At 36.4% G+C, this 17,350-nt stretch overlaps 1 protein-coding gene across 2 annotated transcripts in view; it reads right to left on the bottom strand.

Annotated features, from left to right (window-relative positions):
* The window catches only part of PIP4K2A (phosphatidylinositol-5-phosphate 4-kinase type 2 alpha), a 108,484-nt gene that overhangs the window by 6,176 nt on the left and 84,958 nt on the right, over positions 1-17,350 (bottom strand). The window contains exons 5-7 of one of the 2 annotated variants that reach the window (XM_084281393.1): positions 14,505-14,651; positions 11,984-12,022; positions 2,384-2,497 (exon numbers count right to left, since the gene is read on the bottom strand). In XM_084281393.1, coding sequence (XP_084137519.1) covers positions 2,384-2,497; positions 11,984-12,022; positions 14,505-14,651 — 300 coding nt within the window. The remainder of the gene's footprint in view (positions 1-2,383; positions 2,498-11,983; positions 12,023-14,504; positions 14,652-17,350) is intronic. The other variant, XM_084281394.1, reaches the window with a different exon arrangement.

The raw sequence follows: 17,350 nt of genomic DNA, 5'->3' as shown, positions 1-17,350 counted from the left end.
GGATTTAAGGCAGACTTTGGAATAGCGGCAGGGATAAATGAGTATAAAAACACAGGGAAATAAGAAATGGCCGTCAAAATCCTTATTCTGAGAAGAGAGACGAATCAGAGATAACAACATGACTCCGAATTCAAGTGCTGGAAATACTTTATGAAGAGTGAGATTGAGAAGAGGTTTTAAGAAGAAAGAAGAAATTGGTTTCTAACCATTTCAATATAATAACGCAGAAGATTGTTCACAAGTCTCAAAGAGATCTGAGCTGGTAGAGATGATATACAATGATATACAAGAAGAACAGATGAGATTGGCCAAAGGCGATGGAGTGGAAAGTGGAGGAGTGGAAAGACTCCAGGCACATCATTAGGTACTTGATAAATATCGAGAGAGAGGAGAAAAATCTACCAATAACCATAAAAAATAGCATGAAAGAGAACAGACCCTTGGGAAGAAGAGTGAACTGCAAATTAGTAGAAAATGGGTCTTGGGGAAAAAAAAGTGTGCTGCTGATGACAGCAAAAAGATTTAGGAAGATCAGCACAAAGAAGAGATCATCTGATTTAAAGTGGAAAGAATATCCTGATGTGCTTTTTCTCAGGACAGTTTCAGTGGGATGAGACAGCAGGAGAATGAAGCAGAAACGAACCGAGAAAAGTCACAGAGAAGAGGCCATCAAAACAGCAGCAATGTGCCTGTTTGAACACGAGAAAGAGATGTAAGAATCGATTGTGAGAAAAATATGGTACAAGAAAAAATATTTAATGACAAAAAAGAATGGATACCAAGTCATATACTTTAGAACACTACTAAACATAACATGTTTAACTGTGAATACTGCCTCATAAGATACTCGTATGCCAAGTGTTGTGCATTTCTTTTCATTGTGGTAAAATCTGAGTGTCTAACATTGGATGCAAACTGCATGCTGTTAGTCTTCTAGCAAGGGCAGAAGGACCAGTAAAGCAAAACAAGGCTGAGGAATAGGTTGCTGTTGTTAAAATCAGGTGTCAGATCACTTCACACTAGTGGTCTACATGTACGTTTAATGATGCTCTGTATAAATTTCAAAACCATAAAACACAGCCTCTCAGGACATTATCTGGAATCTGCCATTGTATTTGCAATCCAGTAAATGATGTAGAAGATAGCACACACAGTCCACATTCTGCAGCAATGAAGTATCTTCTCTATTCCTTGCACATGTTTAAGATGTTGTCTGCAACCTACTTAATGTAAAAGCTTTAGTCAGCAACTGCAGTATGGTAAAAGGTCACAGAAATTTAGTTCAAATATACCTATCTCTAGAGCTGTGACAATGACAGAGCAGTTTTCCAGCACAATGCTCCAAATATAAAATAAGCACATATTGATATTTCACAAAATACTTACATTTTCATAATTATCATCATCATACATTTCTCATCTTTATGATGATGGGAAATTAGATTTCTTCAAAAGCAAATGATTGCGAATTCTAAAGTTCCAGTATTGTGTTTAGCTATTGAGCTTTTGAACAACAACAGGACACAGCTCTGAAGAACTAGACCAGTCAATTCACACAGCCATTCTGATAAAAATAGCTGAAAGCATTATTAAGTCACTGAAACATTTTGCTATCAGGTCTCTTCCAACCAAACAGATTTTAGGCTTTGAGTATAGGGACTGCAAAACACTGGGCTTAGTGATAATATTTTGAATTATGGAAACTGAAGCCAAGTTGTATGAACTAGACAACCCAAAATTTAGTTTACTTGCTGAGTAGATAAATCAGGTATAATAAGTATTACATTAAACTCATATAGTAACACTTTCGATTAACTATTGACTACATTCAGCCAATTACAAATTTATGATATGACTGCGCTGTGATAATGAGTCCACCTGCTGCACACAAGCTTCTGAGGCACTCTGTTCTGGTGATACAAAAGAAGATTTAAAACTGCATCACTAATATGAAGCAAATAGAGAATGCACAACTGTAAGCAGGGGAAGCACCATGGACTACAGTCCATTTATGGCTCCAGCTGAAGTCAGGTAGTCTTGGTGTACCTCCACCTGTAAAATACAACCAGCAATACTCACCAGGGGCATTTGGAGGTACTGTGCTTGTAAAGCACTTATGTACCAAGTAGTACCATCAGTTTAACATCACATCATCAAGGCAGGGACAAAGTATGGCCATCAGCTATGCCATCAAGCCATTTATCACATCAGCAAAAGTAGTGATCAACTCCTGCAAGTTTAAATTATGTTTCATTTAAAACAGTCAGTGCTTACAGTCCTGCAAACAAGAGCTTTCATTTATGAATTACAGGTATGGTTTCCTGGGCTAGCTGTATTTTGGCACATATTTTTACTACATGTAACTGAACAGGTGCACTCTTACCTCAACGTCCTTTTTGAGCTTCTCAAGGAACATCTTTTTGTTATTTTCATCAATGTGAATCTTTTGGCCATCATTAATAAAATCATTGTCTTTGAACGTCGGCAACTCTTTGGCCTAAAATAAACAAAAACTACAGTAAGAGCCAGAACACAAACAGAAGCACATTGAAGTTGCTGGTTCAGCATGGGTACAGAGCAAAACCTTCCCCAACCCCACCAGAGCTAAACCTTCAAGCCTTCCAAAATGCAGAAGGCTCTCCAAGGCCCAAAAGAGGGCATTAGCGAGCTGTCACAGCTGAAAGCCCCACCACCGCTTCTGCAGTTGAAGCAAACACACCTCCACGGCATGCAGCTGTTCATAACTGCAAACAGAAACCCGTTTCCTTAGTTTATCCACGCTGTGAATAGCCTAGAAGGTGTATATTTACTGGGAATGATGTAAATTTTAGTGAGACGAAATACCAAACTCAGCACTTCATTTGCATCTAACCTTCAAGTCCATGCTTCTTCCAAGATGTCATTTGTCAAAGTGACTGACAATAAGTGAAGTCGAAACACAATCTGTACCTCGTAACAAAGCACTTCTGCACCAGATCTTATAGATTTAGCCAGATTGGATTACATTTTATGTATCCACCTCAACGTCTGTAAGTGCCTAATACCAAATAACTGTTTATAAAGTATCAAGTGAACATGAATTATGTAATGCTGCTTAGAAGTGGTGAATGTCAGAGAAGACCGCTGCCTTTTAAATCTGTAATTAAATATTCTTGTGATGGGAGCATTAGTTGAATATCTTCATCTTTAACTCTCCCATGAAGCAATTTGCAACAGCATTAAGGAAAGCCAGAAACTCTCACATGAGCACTGCAGATAAAGTAACCACTGGTTTTAGCACTAAGACCCTCAAATGGGTTCTGTCTTCAGAGGGCAAAGACTGAAGGCTCACTTAAAAGAAACAGCAAACCAACAAAACAAGCAAAAACCTAGTTTCTCTGGGGTATTTGGTCAAGCAACCTGGAAGTAATAGTAACTTCTGCAATCAGAGTCTTGAAAAAATTCACCTATTAAGACTGATGAACAGCCTTTCTCCCTGCCCTCGCCTTTAATAAACATAAGAGAAGGGTTTGTTTATGCAGGAAATACTGCAGAACACCTGAGTCTTCATATGGAAAGCCACTGGGAATGGAAGGCAGCTAACAGCATCCTGCTGGAATGGCCTCCAGGAGTTTCATCAGTAAGACATTGCTTCTAACTTTAACATAGACAGTACTTTTTTTTTTATAGGTTTATTTTCTTTCAACAACACCGTAAGGAAAAACATCACCAAGTTACTTTTCTCCCAAACATATGCCTTGGATTGCACAGCATTAAAATGTGAGTATCAGAGCAGACCCTGCAATGCCTTTCTGCATCTTCCCAATGGGCAAAAGTTCCTTCTGCTGTTGGGCTATGTACACAAGTGGCTCAGTTCCCTGACTGTCCCAAATTATTTTCTTGGACCTGGAATTTATGAATTGCTGAAGATCCCAGCATGCTCCATTTGTTTAGAGAAGTGATGCTTCTCTTCCAATAACTGTCCCAAACATTTAAACAATTCCCTAAGATTTTAGTAGTTATGAAGCCATGTTAAACCCATTGCATCTCAGCACCTATGAACTTTGCAAAAAACTAAGGTCCATGCCTCACTGCCCTGACATGTTACTGTGTCGCATCTAGAATTTTATGATGTATTAGAATACCCTCTAGTGTTGCTCCAGAGACTCCGTCTATTTTAGCTGAAAAAGGAGAGGAAAACCCCGCCTCAGGCAGCTGAGATGGAAGCACAGCCATGTGTCCAGCCCACACGGCTTCCCTGCACGAGTCGCTCTGAAGTGCGCTGCTGCTTCGCTTGCAGGCACCGTTAGGTGCTCCTTAAAGCAAACAGCGAGTTGTTTACTGCTCTGTGACAGCACGGTGGGCACTGATTTTCCTTCTGGCCTACACAGTAAGTGGTTTAGGATGAAGAAGAGTAGGGGAAATATCAGATAAGCATTCTGGACTGGCAGCTGCAGGGATTACCATATGCAGTTGAGCAAACTGCCCCAGGACGAGGGCTAACTCTGCAGAGGCGGGGCTGGGGATCCAGGGATGCTGCCAAGGCCAGGGGATGGAATCCAATGCGTGGGATGCTCAAGAATGGAGAGGAGATTTGGATGAATTAATTTAGGCTGGAACAATAATGAAAAGAATGCAGGAAACCAAGCTCCCTTCCCTTTTAGCACCAAAATCACTGAAACGTCCTTATCTTAGATTATCTTTGCACCTCGTATATCCCACGAGGCAGAGGTTAAAGTGAAACAAGCCCATCGATTCTGAAAAAAAACACCCCTATTAATGCTGTTTAAAACTGGGGGAGGCAAGGAGGAAGGATGTGCCTGTGGTTTAGACACTGACATGTAGGTTCAGCGCCAGGCCCTGCCGCAGACTTCCTGCACAACGCCGAGCAGCTGATGAGACCCTGCTGGGGTGGGAGGGGAGGCGTGCTTTTCCTCTGAGGGCAGGCCTGTCTTCAGCAAAAATAAACCTCAATTGCAAACAGCCTTTTTGGGAAGATATTACAATCCAGTAGCACAGGTACCACACGCCACTCTCACCTTGCCAATAAGCTATTTTTATTAAAACTGAGCTACGAATCCGACACAGCTGCATCTTTTGCCTGTCATCACAAGGCAAGGGGCACTCCCAAGGACATTCAGGGCAGTGAATCAGCTCTCCCAAAAGCTGGACTCTTACCAGCCTTGTAGCCTCCCCCGTCCTCAGTAATCACCCTGAGGATTTTTATCTGAGGTCATGTTTCCTCACCCAAATGCCCAGAGCAGTGAAGACTTGGCAAACACGGACCAGAAGAAATCAAAAGCCAAAACTGACGCAGGGAAACAAAAGGGAGGAAGTAAAAGCAGCAGGTACAATATAAGAAACTGGAGCTAAAAAAGCTGTGAGTCAGTGGTTGCTCTCTCACCATGTCACTTGTATGATGCCTCCCAGCCTGATCTATTCCTTTACTAGAGAAAGATCTTTTTTTTTTTTCCTTTTTCTTTTTTTTTCCTGTGCTAGGCTATGTAACTCCACATTTACTTAAACCTTAATAGCCCTAGGGTACTGTTGCAATACCAAATAGTACTCATGACAGCCAGCACAAGTAGCAATTCTAGTAGCACTTATACTGAAATTAATGGTTTAAAGTTAATTTATGAATTTAGGAATTAAAGCCCATGAAATATGCAACTAGGAGGGGCTCTAGTAGTTATTTAAAATTCTTAATGTATGTACTCATATTGAAAAATTCGAACACGGACATTTTCCTCTTATGCACTTGAATAAATACAAAGAAAACCACATTGTAGCAGTTTGAAACACTATCTGAATGAAAAAATTGAGACTTTGCTTTAATGAAATAATTGATATGATCAATTTTTAATGAAGTCTCAACTATTTCCAATGAAGCAAAATCCTTGTTGGAAAAAGATTCTCCCAGAATGTAATTCATTATAATGAACATATTACTATCATTAAAGAACTAAATATTTTAAGAGCTGCACAGGAGATGAACATCTAACTACTTCCACTAAATTAATAATAGATTTTCTTTCTGAACCACCTCCATCATTTTTAATCCCCTACTTAAAGATGCAAGGAAGGCATACATAGACAAACACAAATTTTACAAATACGAAGTATTTACTAAAAAAGCATGCTACCAATACACTTCAGGTTGGCATTCTAAAATTTGTCATGGTCACAGACAATTTTAATGACAGGAAGGTTTTACTGTCTTTCAAAAGGCTGAAAAGCAATAAAGGTTTTTTGACTAAGAAGACAGAATATGTAAAGCCAGATAAAAAACTAAAATTACTGTGAAACAGTTCACTGACTTAATGTTTTTGTAAAAAAAAATATTGAAAGGTAAGAACCAGAGGTAAGGTTTAATATTGGTGTGAACAAGGATCTAGTTTTTGCAGATTTCTTATAGGTCTCAATTCAGCATATTAAATATTAATATTAAATTATTAAATTATAATACTAATATTAAAATGAAGATTTTTTTTTTTCCAGAGGGATTTTTGTACATCATGACTTAGAATAATGATCCTGGCTAGTATTAATCCTGGTATTTTGGAAAAAGTTTGCCAAAATAGCTGTAGGACAGCTAAGTTTGAGAGTAAGTCTTTGAGTGGAGAAGGAGAAAAGGCTCACTTATTTCACAACCTGGCAGCAATTTCTCACCTAGCAAAAGCAAAGATGAGATTGTAGGAGAAATGCTGCACAGTAATCTTGTTTGTTTGTTTGGAACTAGTCAACAGCTAAGTTACTCACACAGCTAGTAACTGGCAAACAGTTTATAACTTTTGGAAGTGGTATAAAACATCTGCCAGGAGCGATGTTCCACACCCTAGGCTTCTTTTCACAGCGAATAGCTCCCATGAACCTAAAAAAATAGTATTTTATATTAAGTAAGTTAGATTAACTTCAAATTTACGGTGCTTACCAGCATACACGGCATTTACGGTGCTTACCAGCATACACAGCTTTTAAAAAAGGGTATTATGCTACATATAGTTTGCAGTAATTTGGCACAGGTAGTTTTGAACTGAGACAAAAGTCTGAGGTCACCAGATCCACAACAAGGAAGAATAACTGGAGCCTCCCTTATGGAAGTCTGCAGCATTTGGTATCATGGGAGTGCAAATGGCAAAGGAATCAGAGATGTAACCCCAAAAATGGGAATTGAGAGGGAACACTGGAATAGTTTTAAAAGCTACCAGAGAAGTTTTTGTAGGACAAAAGACTGTGCAAGAAGTTGGATTAGGAATTCAAGCATATACCAGAATAGTAGCTATACAGCTTTTAAATGCTCAGGGAAATGCATGCACAATTATCCCTAAAGTTAATGTTTTCCTACTGCAAAACAAACATGCAACATATAATGCAAGACAAAGATGTTGTTTTATTTTTATTTTTTTAATATATGGAAAACAGACTTTTAAACAAGTAAACAAACAAAACCCCAAAACCAATCTAACAAAGGAAAAATAATGACTTGTTTTGAAAAACAGCAAGGGTTAGTGTCATGTGAAGGCTGAACACTGAAAAAGGAATCTGAACTCTGAATGTTCATTGCTATTTTTGCAATGTATTGCAGTGTGAAGTTATAAACTCTGTATATGCCCGCTTGAGGTTGATTCCATAGAGAAAGGGAAGATATGCTTCACGCCTGTTGTGTGATATTGCCATATGAAGCAGATTGAAATCATTACAAGAAATAAGTAAAAAATGCTGTTCTGGCATTAGCAATTTTAAATTAGCAGGAAAAAAAATCTCAGTTTTGAGGATGATCTACCTTGAATCAAGTTTTAACTATCGACATCAGAAGAAAAAGGGTAAGCTTGTAAACAAGTAAACTTGGTGCTATACTCCTGTGCCACCTAAAAGAAAAACTGTCCTCTCAGAAATCAGGTAAGTTAAGTACAAGCTGTTGTAATGTATAAAATAAAAAGTTAAGATAAGAAGTGTCTTGTTATATCTAGCAGTATCTTCCAAACTAATTATCAAAACTATGTATTTTGCATACAATTTAAATAATATGTAACATAGTAGCTGTTAGTGATAGCATTTTTTCCAAAAATGAACTTAATTAGAAAATTCTTTGTTCAGATATATTTTCTGTCATTTTTATGCATTTATGTGTTATGAAAAAACATACCACAGAGTTGGCAATGCAACCAATTTTACATGAATTTAAAGACATACAGTTATCAGTCTATGACATTCACCAAGAAAGATGAAATAGGGTAGGCTTCACATCAGTTAGGTTTTATTTTTCTTATTCGAATTTCCTTCTGAGTTGCTCACTCACTAGCTACATCCTAAAGTTCTTTGTAAGTACAAGTATACTCAGCTGTAACTGCTAATTTGATGTCATACTGAAAGTACAGCATAATTATGGACAGACCACCAGGGGAGTTCTGCATTATCCTTGTTTCACTTAAGAGGGCAAAATTGTCCAAGGAATGAATAGAAAATGCCCACTACTCAAAAAAAAAAAAAAAAAAAAAAAAAAGAGAGAGAGAGAGACAACTAAAGACTAAAAAAATAAAGGAGCAGCTGTCAGAACTTGACAACTGTTGAAGCATACTGTTCTTTTAAAATTCAAGACATCTGTAAGTGCATGTTATGATACTTGTTGCCAAGAAAGTGATGCCTTTATTATTAAAAATATCACTTATAATGCAAATGAGAGGAATTGTGTGTTAAGGTGAAATCTTGGGGATGGAGCTTGTCTCCACACTGATTATCATAAAATATTGAAATGACAGTTTCGGAGTTTATCATCAATATGTTGGGATATTAAACAGTTGAAAACAGTCAAAAAGAAGATAAACTGAGAACAGGACAGAAAGTAACATTCTCAGAGTCATTCCAGTCAGCTTTTCTTCCTAAACACTGATTAAGATGTTTGAATTGTAATACCTATTTTACACTACAAAACTAAAATAGAAAAATACTTTTTTTTTTTTTTCCTGATTTCTTATTTTATGGTCCATTAATTTTTTCTGCATAATTGACTGCCTCTTATTTGTTAACTAAATAACAAAGAGTAGCTTGATAGGAAAACGATTCAAGAACATCAAAATGATAGCCTTTTCAAAGTAATTTATTTTAAATTTGAAATCTTTGTTAGCAAATGACTGAAAGATCTGCTTTTCTGTGTTCTGGGTTTCACAACTGTAAAGGAAGCCAAAATACTATGCTCAATATTCTGAAAACCATTTGATGACTTGAATACTGGTATTTCAAATTACTTAAGAGCCCATTAAAAACTACAGCATTGGCAGACATTTTTAGCCCTATATTTGAGCACCAAAAGCTTCCCATCTCTTATTACTTTTTTGTTATTCAGATGTGAAGAGCAATGTCTATCTTTATAATATGTAATTGATTAATGCTACCATTAATTGGATTTCTATTGTTATTTACGTAATTTCAGGGCAATATTAATAAATTGATGATTTAATTTGCCTCTGGCTAAAAGTTTGCTAATAAGCTGCTACACCAGATAGTTATTTGAGATTTTGTTTTCTAGAAGAGCAATTGAAGAGCAGTTTCTTCCATCTTAGGAGATTTCAACACAATCCTCAAAGTCTTCAATGTAGTGACACACAAAACACATCTCCTGATAGCAGGTCTTAGGACTGCTTATATAGCTTCAAAAACCAAGCTTTCTTTGTCTGTTCACATCACTAAACAAAAACTTTTTCACTTAATCTCAAAAACTGCTCTTTAGAAATACTTGAAGTAGTTTATGCGAGTAAACTAGTGCCTATTGCAGGAGAGATTCAGATCACAACGATAATGACTGTTCCAAATATCTACAATGAAGACACTTGATAGTGCATTCTTCTCACCCTTTCTAGATGAAAAGACAGATTTGAAAATTTACATAGAAAACATGTAATAAGCAAAATATTATTTTTTCCTTTGCTTGGAATAATCTGCAAGATTCTTTCTTAAAGTGTTTGTAAAATTTTGTTCCCTCTATGAAGTTAGCAGTCTGCCCAATTCATTCTCTTGCTCTGAAATGTTTGTTCTGATTGGTAGCTTGTCGCCTCGTTGCTGCGCTTTATTGACATTTGAGGGGAATTATGAGTAATAAAAATCTGTTCTAGCAGCCTGAGACTGTTTGCTTACAGCTTTGATAGGCTTAAGATATTTCTGCCTCCAAGAAATCAAATTCCTTTGAAAAGAAAATGATGTCTGAAACTTAAACTATCTGGAGAATTTTGGGGAGCAATTTTTTGTATATCTTTCATATAAATATATGAAATGGAAGGGGAGGCTCTAGACATACTGAAGTTCATAGGAATTTTGTCATTGGTCTCACTAAAGTCAGAATTTCATACTACATATAGAGAATATTTTTTCTGTATTGTTATACAAAACTATACAGATTAGTTTCAACTTTGCTATCATGAACTCCAATAGTAATTTTGCCATAGACTTGCATGGAAACAGAATTAAGGCAGTGTTTCTTTCAGGTTCTCACTCAGTTTACTAAGTGATAATATATCACTTAGTATTGCCATATAATATCTGTGTATTATTATTTATGATTGAGTGAAAATGCATAATATTGTTAATTTTTACATTATTATTCCAAGTATTAATTATAATCTAATGTAGTCCCATCCAAATAATTTGCCCTCCTCATTTATACCAAATTATTTTAGTACTACCAGCAGAGCTTTTCAGTGACAGTAGGTTATCACTTGCAAGACACTGAAGGGTTAATTTCTTTGCTTCAAAAACACTAGGGTTGCGCTATTAAACAAGAACAAAAATAGACCACAAGAAAAGAATGAAGACCATTCAAGACATGATCTTGAGGGCCTAGTACAGCAAAAGAGAGCTAAAGCAGATTACTGAAACTGCAATTGGCATTTGGCACATGTTAGTTGCATAATGCTGGAAGAAGAGTTTAAGTGTTGAGTCATACCTTAGGAGGAAGTGGAAAAACTTAGCACGCAGAGTTTTTCTTGCAGCTAGAACTGCAGCACTGACAGCTATTGCATGCCCCTTACCCCTTACTGTAGTTGTGTCATTCACAGAAGAGTTAAAGAGGCTGGTATGGTATGACTAATGCTTAGGATAAAAACAAGTGATCAGAATGGAATTTTGGGACAAAACAAAATGAAGTCTTTTAAGCAAATTGCTGAATGATCTTATGCAACAGCATAATTCAGAAGGAATATGGAAAACTTAAGAAAACTAGTGGTATGGGTTCCTAGACTTCACTCAAAATTTGGAAATCTAAGAAGTCTTACAGATCAGAGACTATATCCCACCTTCAATTATTTGCAGAATCTTTAGACAAACCTCTCCTTAAGTGCCATTGGCGTATTTCACTGGTACCTCAGATAAATGTTTATTTTGAGAACGTTCAATTTTCCAAATGAACTGAAGTTGGAGATGGAGACAAACAAAGTGACCAACTTCCTTTTAGAGCAAAGTTCCAGCTACAGAATTTGAGGGAGAATTGCTCTCATTATAGCTACATATACATCTAACTCTGTCAGTTGTTAGCTTGTTTATACGACCTTTATATACCAAATGGTTCTCACAATTCAAGGTTTGGTTCTACTTTGCATTCACATTAGAAGTGGTGCCATGTCACACCTTTCCATTAACTGACATGGAGTGTCCATAAATCTCTGTACTAAAGAGCAAGAAAAAGAAGATGAAGAAGCAAGAAGAAAGAGAATGAAGTTCTTGATGTTTTCCTACCACAGGGCAGGCCCTGAAGAAACTAAGAAGAGAAGAGAAAAAAGGAAAAGGAGGAGGTAGAGGAGTGGCTCACTTACCTCTGAAATTTCAACACCATTGCAAACCAATAGTCAAAGGTCTGCAGTAAATATGGGAAAGATAAAGGAGGGAATAAGGTAGAACTCAAGAGGGGAGAATATGACAGAAAACAAAGAAAAGAGGCAGAACAGCACTGATTATGCTTGTCCTGACACTAGCTAGCAGTTTAGATAACTGAATAGTAAACAGAAATGCACCATACCTTTTCTTTGTCACTGGCTTCTCGAGCCACAGTAGAGCCCTGAAACAGAAAAAATGGATCTAAAAATGTGCATATGTCAGAAACTAATTTGAAATCGTTACGATAACAGGTCAAAAAGTGGATGAACTGCATCTTCTGAACTTGAGAGCTGTTTTAAAGAAAGGTGATACAGGAGGTAGAATGTCCATAGCACTGAACTTCTGCCATCACTTGAAGAAGATGTATCATGAGAGAAGAAAGATGGATTAAATCCTCAAATGCTCTACATCTATTTTCCCCCTGACTGTTGGGTTTTCTTCCTCACCTCTCATCCTAATTTTGAGACAACCTTGGAAGTTCAGTTGGCTTGTCAGACTTCTGATCTTTTTGTGCCAATTTAGCTGTATAGCTGTGGAATAGCCTATTCTATATAACTACTTGGACATACGTAATACACATTTGAAAAGGATGTCACAATATAAATACATACAAATATTTAAAAAGATCATAAAGTACAAACAAGAACAATGTACCTCAGTGCAACATGAAGTCAAAAGAAGAGATGAGATCAACAGTGGTTTCACAAGATTTACAGTGTTTGCCAATGGCATCTTGGATATTTTAAAATACTAGTTATAATCGTTAAAAAATTAAGTTATATGGGCTTTATGAATAAGCTTTAAGTGACCAAAAAATGGCTGTATATATCTCCTCTCTTTTTTTTTTTTTTGGAGCAGGACCACACCTTTAAGTACCCAGAGTTTATCTATCATAATAGCAGTGCAAGAAGTAATAACTATAGTTATATCTTCATTAACACAGTAACATGATAACCATTGGATATTGAAAGATGGGTAGATCATCTCTCTCTTGTTGGAAAGTATGCACTGTGTAAAGAAATGCTGGAGTGGAGCTACACTAGTTTAAAGAATGTGAAGATTCCCAACCACACCTTTTCATACCCTGTTTGTTCTGTTTGCAGAGACAAACTTAGAAAACTCAGAAAGGATGGAGAGAAAAGATAAATATGAGAGTACACCCTCAGTATTTTGTATGGACCAGCAAGCAGCGATTTCATTTCATTATATATTTAACTGATAAAACAAAACAAAAACCTAGTGAAAGTTTACGATATTTTGGTTTAGTGATGATACATCTTTTACATTGTATTCTGTGCTCCACCTGCATAACTACTGGGCCTGGACAAAGGTGAGCAGAAAACCAAACTGGAGAAAAAAAAAAAGAGGATTTACGGTAGTAGAAATTACGGAGGTTGTCAAATGTTAAGAATACTATTTATATTTCTTTTTGTTGTGCTTTTGTCCCCATTTTTTAATGCCTCTGGACATTATGATGCTCTAAAACACATGTAGTTATCTCAAATTTTTGGAAGTTACTCATCTCCAATTTAAGTATGAGATCGCTCACTCCTTCTTAGTGGCACTTTTGGAGAAAATCCTCCAAAAGAAGCCAAGTTATGACTGAATAGTTGATCTCTGCCCATCTACTAGTCATGTCATGCATCAACTGGTAAATATCAAATGAAAAACTGCTTAAGTCTGTGAGGGTAAATTCAAAAAAGAACAAAAACAAAATGAAAAATATCTTTCTCTGGTAAGCTCTGTTGAACACTGAAAACCAAAAAGTCAACAGTCAGGAAATCAGTTCTTGCAAACCAGGTTCAGTCAACTATCTAACCAATTTCTAGGTAAATACCTGACAGTAAGGAAGGATGGTGCAATATGTAATGCTATGTGTCTCTTAATATAGAATGCTAAGTAAATATCTTAAAATAAGTTTGCAGATGCACTTAGTGGTTCAACAAAGAAATTAAATGCATTAGAAAGAAGTAGATTTCTCAGGGAAACTGTATGGTGGAAATAAAAAACCAATTCCTTAGAGACAGGAAGACTAAGACTGTATTTTGGGCATTCACTCTAAGGGCTTTATATTAAATACTGAGAAAAATTACATTTTGGAGCAAAACTAAAACACACCTTATGAGAAAAGCAACAGAAATTCTGTACTAAGAACCATTCTCTTTTTACTTGAATTATTTTTAAAATACAAAATGAAATATGAAGCTTCCATAGCAGTGATGTACTTAGCAGCATAACTACTTTTTTAGTAGTTGGTTTATTAACAACATTATGACATTATGCATTCATTTTATAAGTCTTCTGCAGAATTAGCTGTGGCTTTCCATAATGTTGATAAAAGCCTATAGTAAGCAGAATTGTTATTTTACTTGTGTGAAGTGTTTTACCCTTAGACATTTAGTTATATTTAACAAACATATTTGGTTAAATTGCTCCATTTAAAACATGCACAGTACAGATAAATTTGTACAATTTCTATAAAATCATTTTTCAGCTTTTCTAAACTTAGATACAGAAATAAACCAGCAAATGCTGGTTGTAACATAACACAGTTTTAAATTAATTATAATTTTGAGCAATCTTCAAGCATCAGCAGAATATAGTAATTATGTTAAAGTTTTTCAGATACTTTGTCAGTTATATTATCAGCAGTTATTTCTCACCTTTAGATCATATTTTCTATAAACAGATAAACGATGGCTGAACACATTTCTTGTAACAATCATATATATTTCAACTCCATCGACAGTGAGCCGGTACATGCCCAAAAACTGGGGAAGAAGCGTATTCCCATGACACTCCACAATAAACTGCAGAAGCAAAATAAAAAACAGGAATGAGGATGGATAAACTTTATACAAATATATATTTACACATTTTTAAAGATGAATCAACGAGAAAGAACATATCTATTTATTGAATACATATTTGCTTGGAGACAAACCTTTGAAAAATCATGCCAGAAACAAACACTTCAGCAGGAGGCTATCCTGCTTTTAAGCCAGTGTTTAAAAAATAAAATCTTGAACTGCAAGTTACAGGTTAAACTTGTAACTCTCAACTTTTACAGACGATGTTATTGAAAGAGAAGGCTCCATGTGGCAGACCTGTCCACTTCTATGGTCCAAAAGTGCACCTAATGCAGATAGCATATCTGGTACTGACATCACGAAACAGAAATACTTTTCAAACGTCACAATGCTGTATTTTGTACTCTGTTGTCCCTTATTTAATTTGTATATTTCTCTGTTCTCAGTATTTGTTTATTATGATGACCATTTACAGTGCTGTCACCAGCAAGGCATATCATTTATTATCAGCAGCTATCTGCCAGTTCCCACGTGATGGCTGCATTTCAGGGTCAATAGAGTCGAGCAGAGAAATGCAAGATCTCTGTTGTTTGTTTTTTTTAAATTTATTTAAGAATCATTTCACACCCTTAAGGTTTCCATATTGAAATAGAAACACGCTACCAACATTGGAAAGTTTGGTCAATTGTACCTGAAGCCCAACTTAATATATATATATATATATATATTTATTTAAATCACCTGCCTTACAAATATTAGTTCACAGTACTATTTAACAACCACTGGAGGAAGCAGAAAAAGTACAGACTACATTGATGATGAGAACTATTTAAGGATGAATACTTATTCCTACAGTAGGAATGTCCATACTATATTAATCCTAAAACCAACTTGCATACATTCACTCTGTTAAGTCAAGATGATGCAGAACAGAAAAGCAATCAACAGCTTTGTTCTTTCTGTTATTACCAGTTCTCAAACAGAGGAACTCGGAGAAAATTTAAAAATAATTTTCTTAATAGGAAGCAAGAAAACTAACCAACAGTCAGCTTTCAAAGCACACCAGATTTTAAATGTTTGTTGAATAGTGAAACCTCTGTTTCTTTTCTGCCAAAGTGACCTGGTTATTAGAAACACATTACTCTAAAACACAAGGGACTTCAGAACAAATTGACAGAATAAGCGATTTGAATTGTTTAACAAAGATACTTTGCTTGATGAAAAATTATATAACAGAGCTCTTGGAACTGTGAAGATGTAATTTTCGTAATTTAACTGACTGTAATATTTAGCTGTGCTGGTTTTAAGGAATTTCACTAACTTTATACTGGAATCTGAGCATACCAAATACAGGCTTTCCTTTTTTAAATGACAAAAATCAAAAATAGCTTTTAAGAAAGATTTAAGAGTTCTGAAAACAACCCTATCTGGCATGAACCAAAGTGAATGAAAAAGAAAGCTTGAAAGCTGCTGATGGTGCATTGAACAAAATTTTGGCTAACAACTCTGACACACAAGCTCTTGAGGCTACAACAGTTTAGGCTGTGACATTTTCTGTCTGCCCTGCGGCTTTACGGGAGGTTACAATACCAAACAGATGCCACACATGCTCTAGTCTAGCATTTTAAGCTCAAACTGCCTATGAATGGGCAAAACACTCTAAGCCACAACAGAGTCTCAGCGAAAGCAAATCAGAACCTTGGTAAGGAAAGATGTATCCCCCTGAATGTAAGCAGCGTGGCCACAAAGGCAATTTCAGTACTGAAGAGTGCGCAAAGATTGATCGCTTTGCATCTGAGAAGCGCTTCTGTTTTTACCAGATGCGGAAGTGGAGTTGTTGAATTAAAGGCTTTTTGGTCCCAGGACTGTTATCAACCTCACAAAGCAGTTACAGCGTGTTCCAGGACACATCACTCATTTTGAATGTCAGCAATTTCTCCTAAAGATCTGATCATAAAGTGAAATTACAACTATTTACGCTAAGGTTATGGAAAACCTGTTTAAAACAGCAATTCCTGTTATTCAGGCTGCATTGATTATGCTGCTACAAACGTAAGTACATGGCGTATATTCTAAAGGCAAATGTCTTTCTACTGCTTTAGAAGGTTGGAAGGATTGTTCTCACAACAACGTTCACTGGATGATTCCTTCTGTAAGATCTTTCATTTCTGTGACAAATCTAGCTTCCAAGAAGAGCTCAGTGCCACTGAATTTCGGGGCATTCAACTGCATAAAGAATCCATCCATTTCTAATATTACAGCTCTTACTTAGAAAGTTTGACTTCCCATGCTGTAAAAGAAACACTATTATTCCAGTTTTCCAGATGGGGAACTGAGATGCAGAAGAAACAGGGAATTTGTGCCTCTCGAAGAAATGGACCTGGGCACGTCAAGTACCAGGCTAATCCCTGCCTCCCCTGTTGCCTTTCCTCCAGCTGCAAGGGCAGAGTGTTGACACTTAAATCATCTCTTCAACCCCATCTCTCTGATTTTAACCTTTCTGGTCCTGAGAGTCCCCATCTGTAAAACATCAATGCCATTAACACAGAACACGTACAAAATACCCAGCGTAACAGCATAAAACGAAGCATTTGGTTGGCAGTATACAGCCATCTCCCAAACTGTTCTGTGTGATGTGCCATGGGAAAAGGCAACTAATGAGAGTAGCTTAAGTCCTATTTGAAAGTTGGAGTCAGTCA

Source organism: Netta rufina (genome assembly GCF_964035555.1).
Source record: "Netta rufina genome assembly, chromosome: 2".
Classification (NCBI taxonomy): domain Eukaryota; kingdom Metazoa; phylum Chordata; class Aves; order Anseriformes; family Anatidae; genus Netta; species Netta rufina.
Note: the sequence above shows the minus strand (reverse complement) of the source record. Positions and strands in the feature narration are given on the sequence as shown.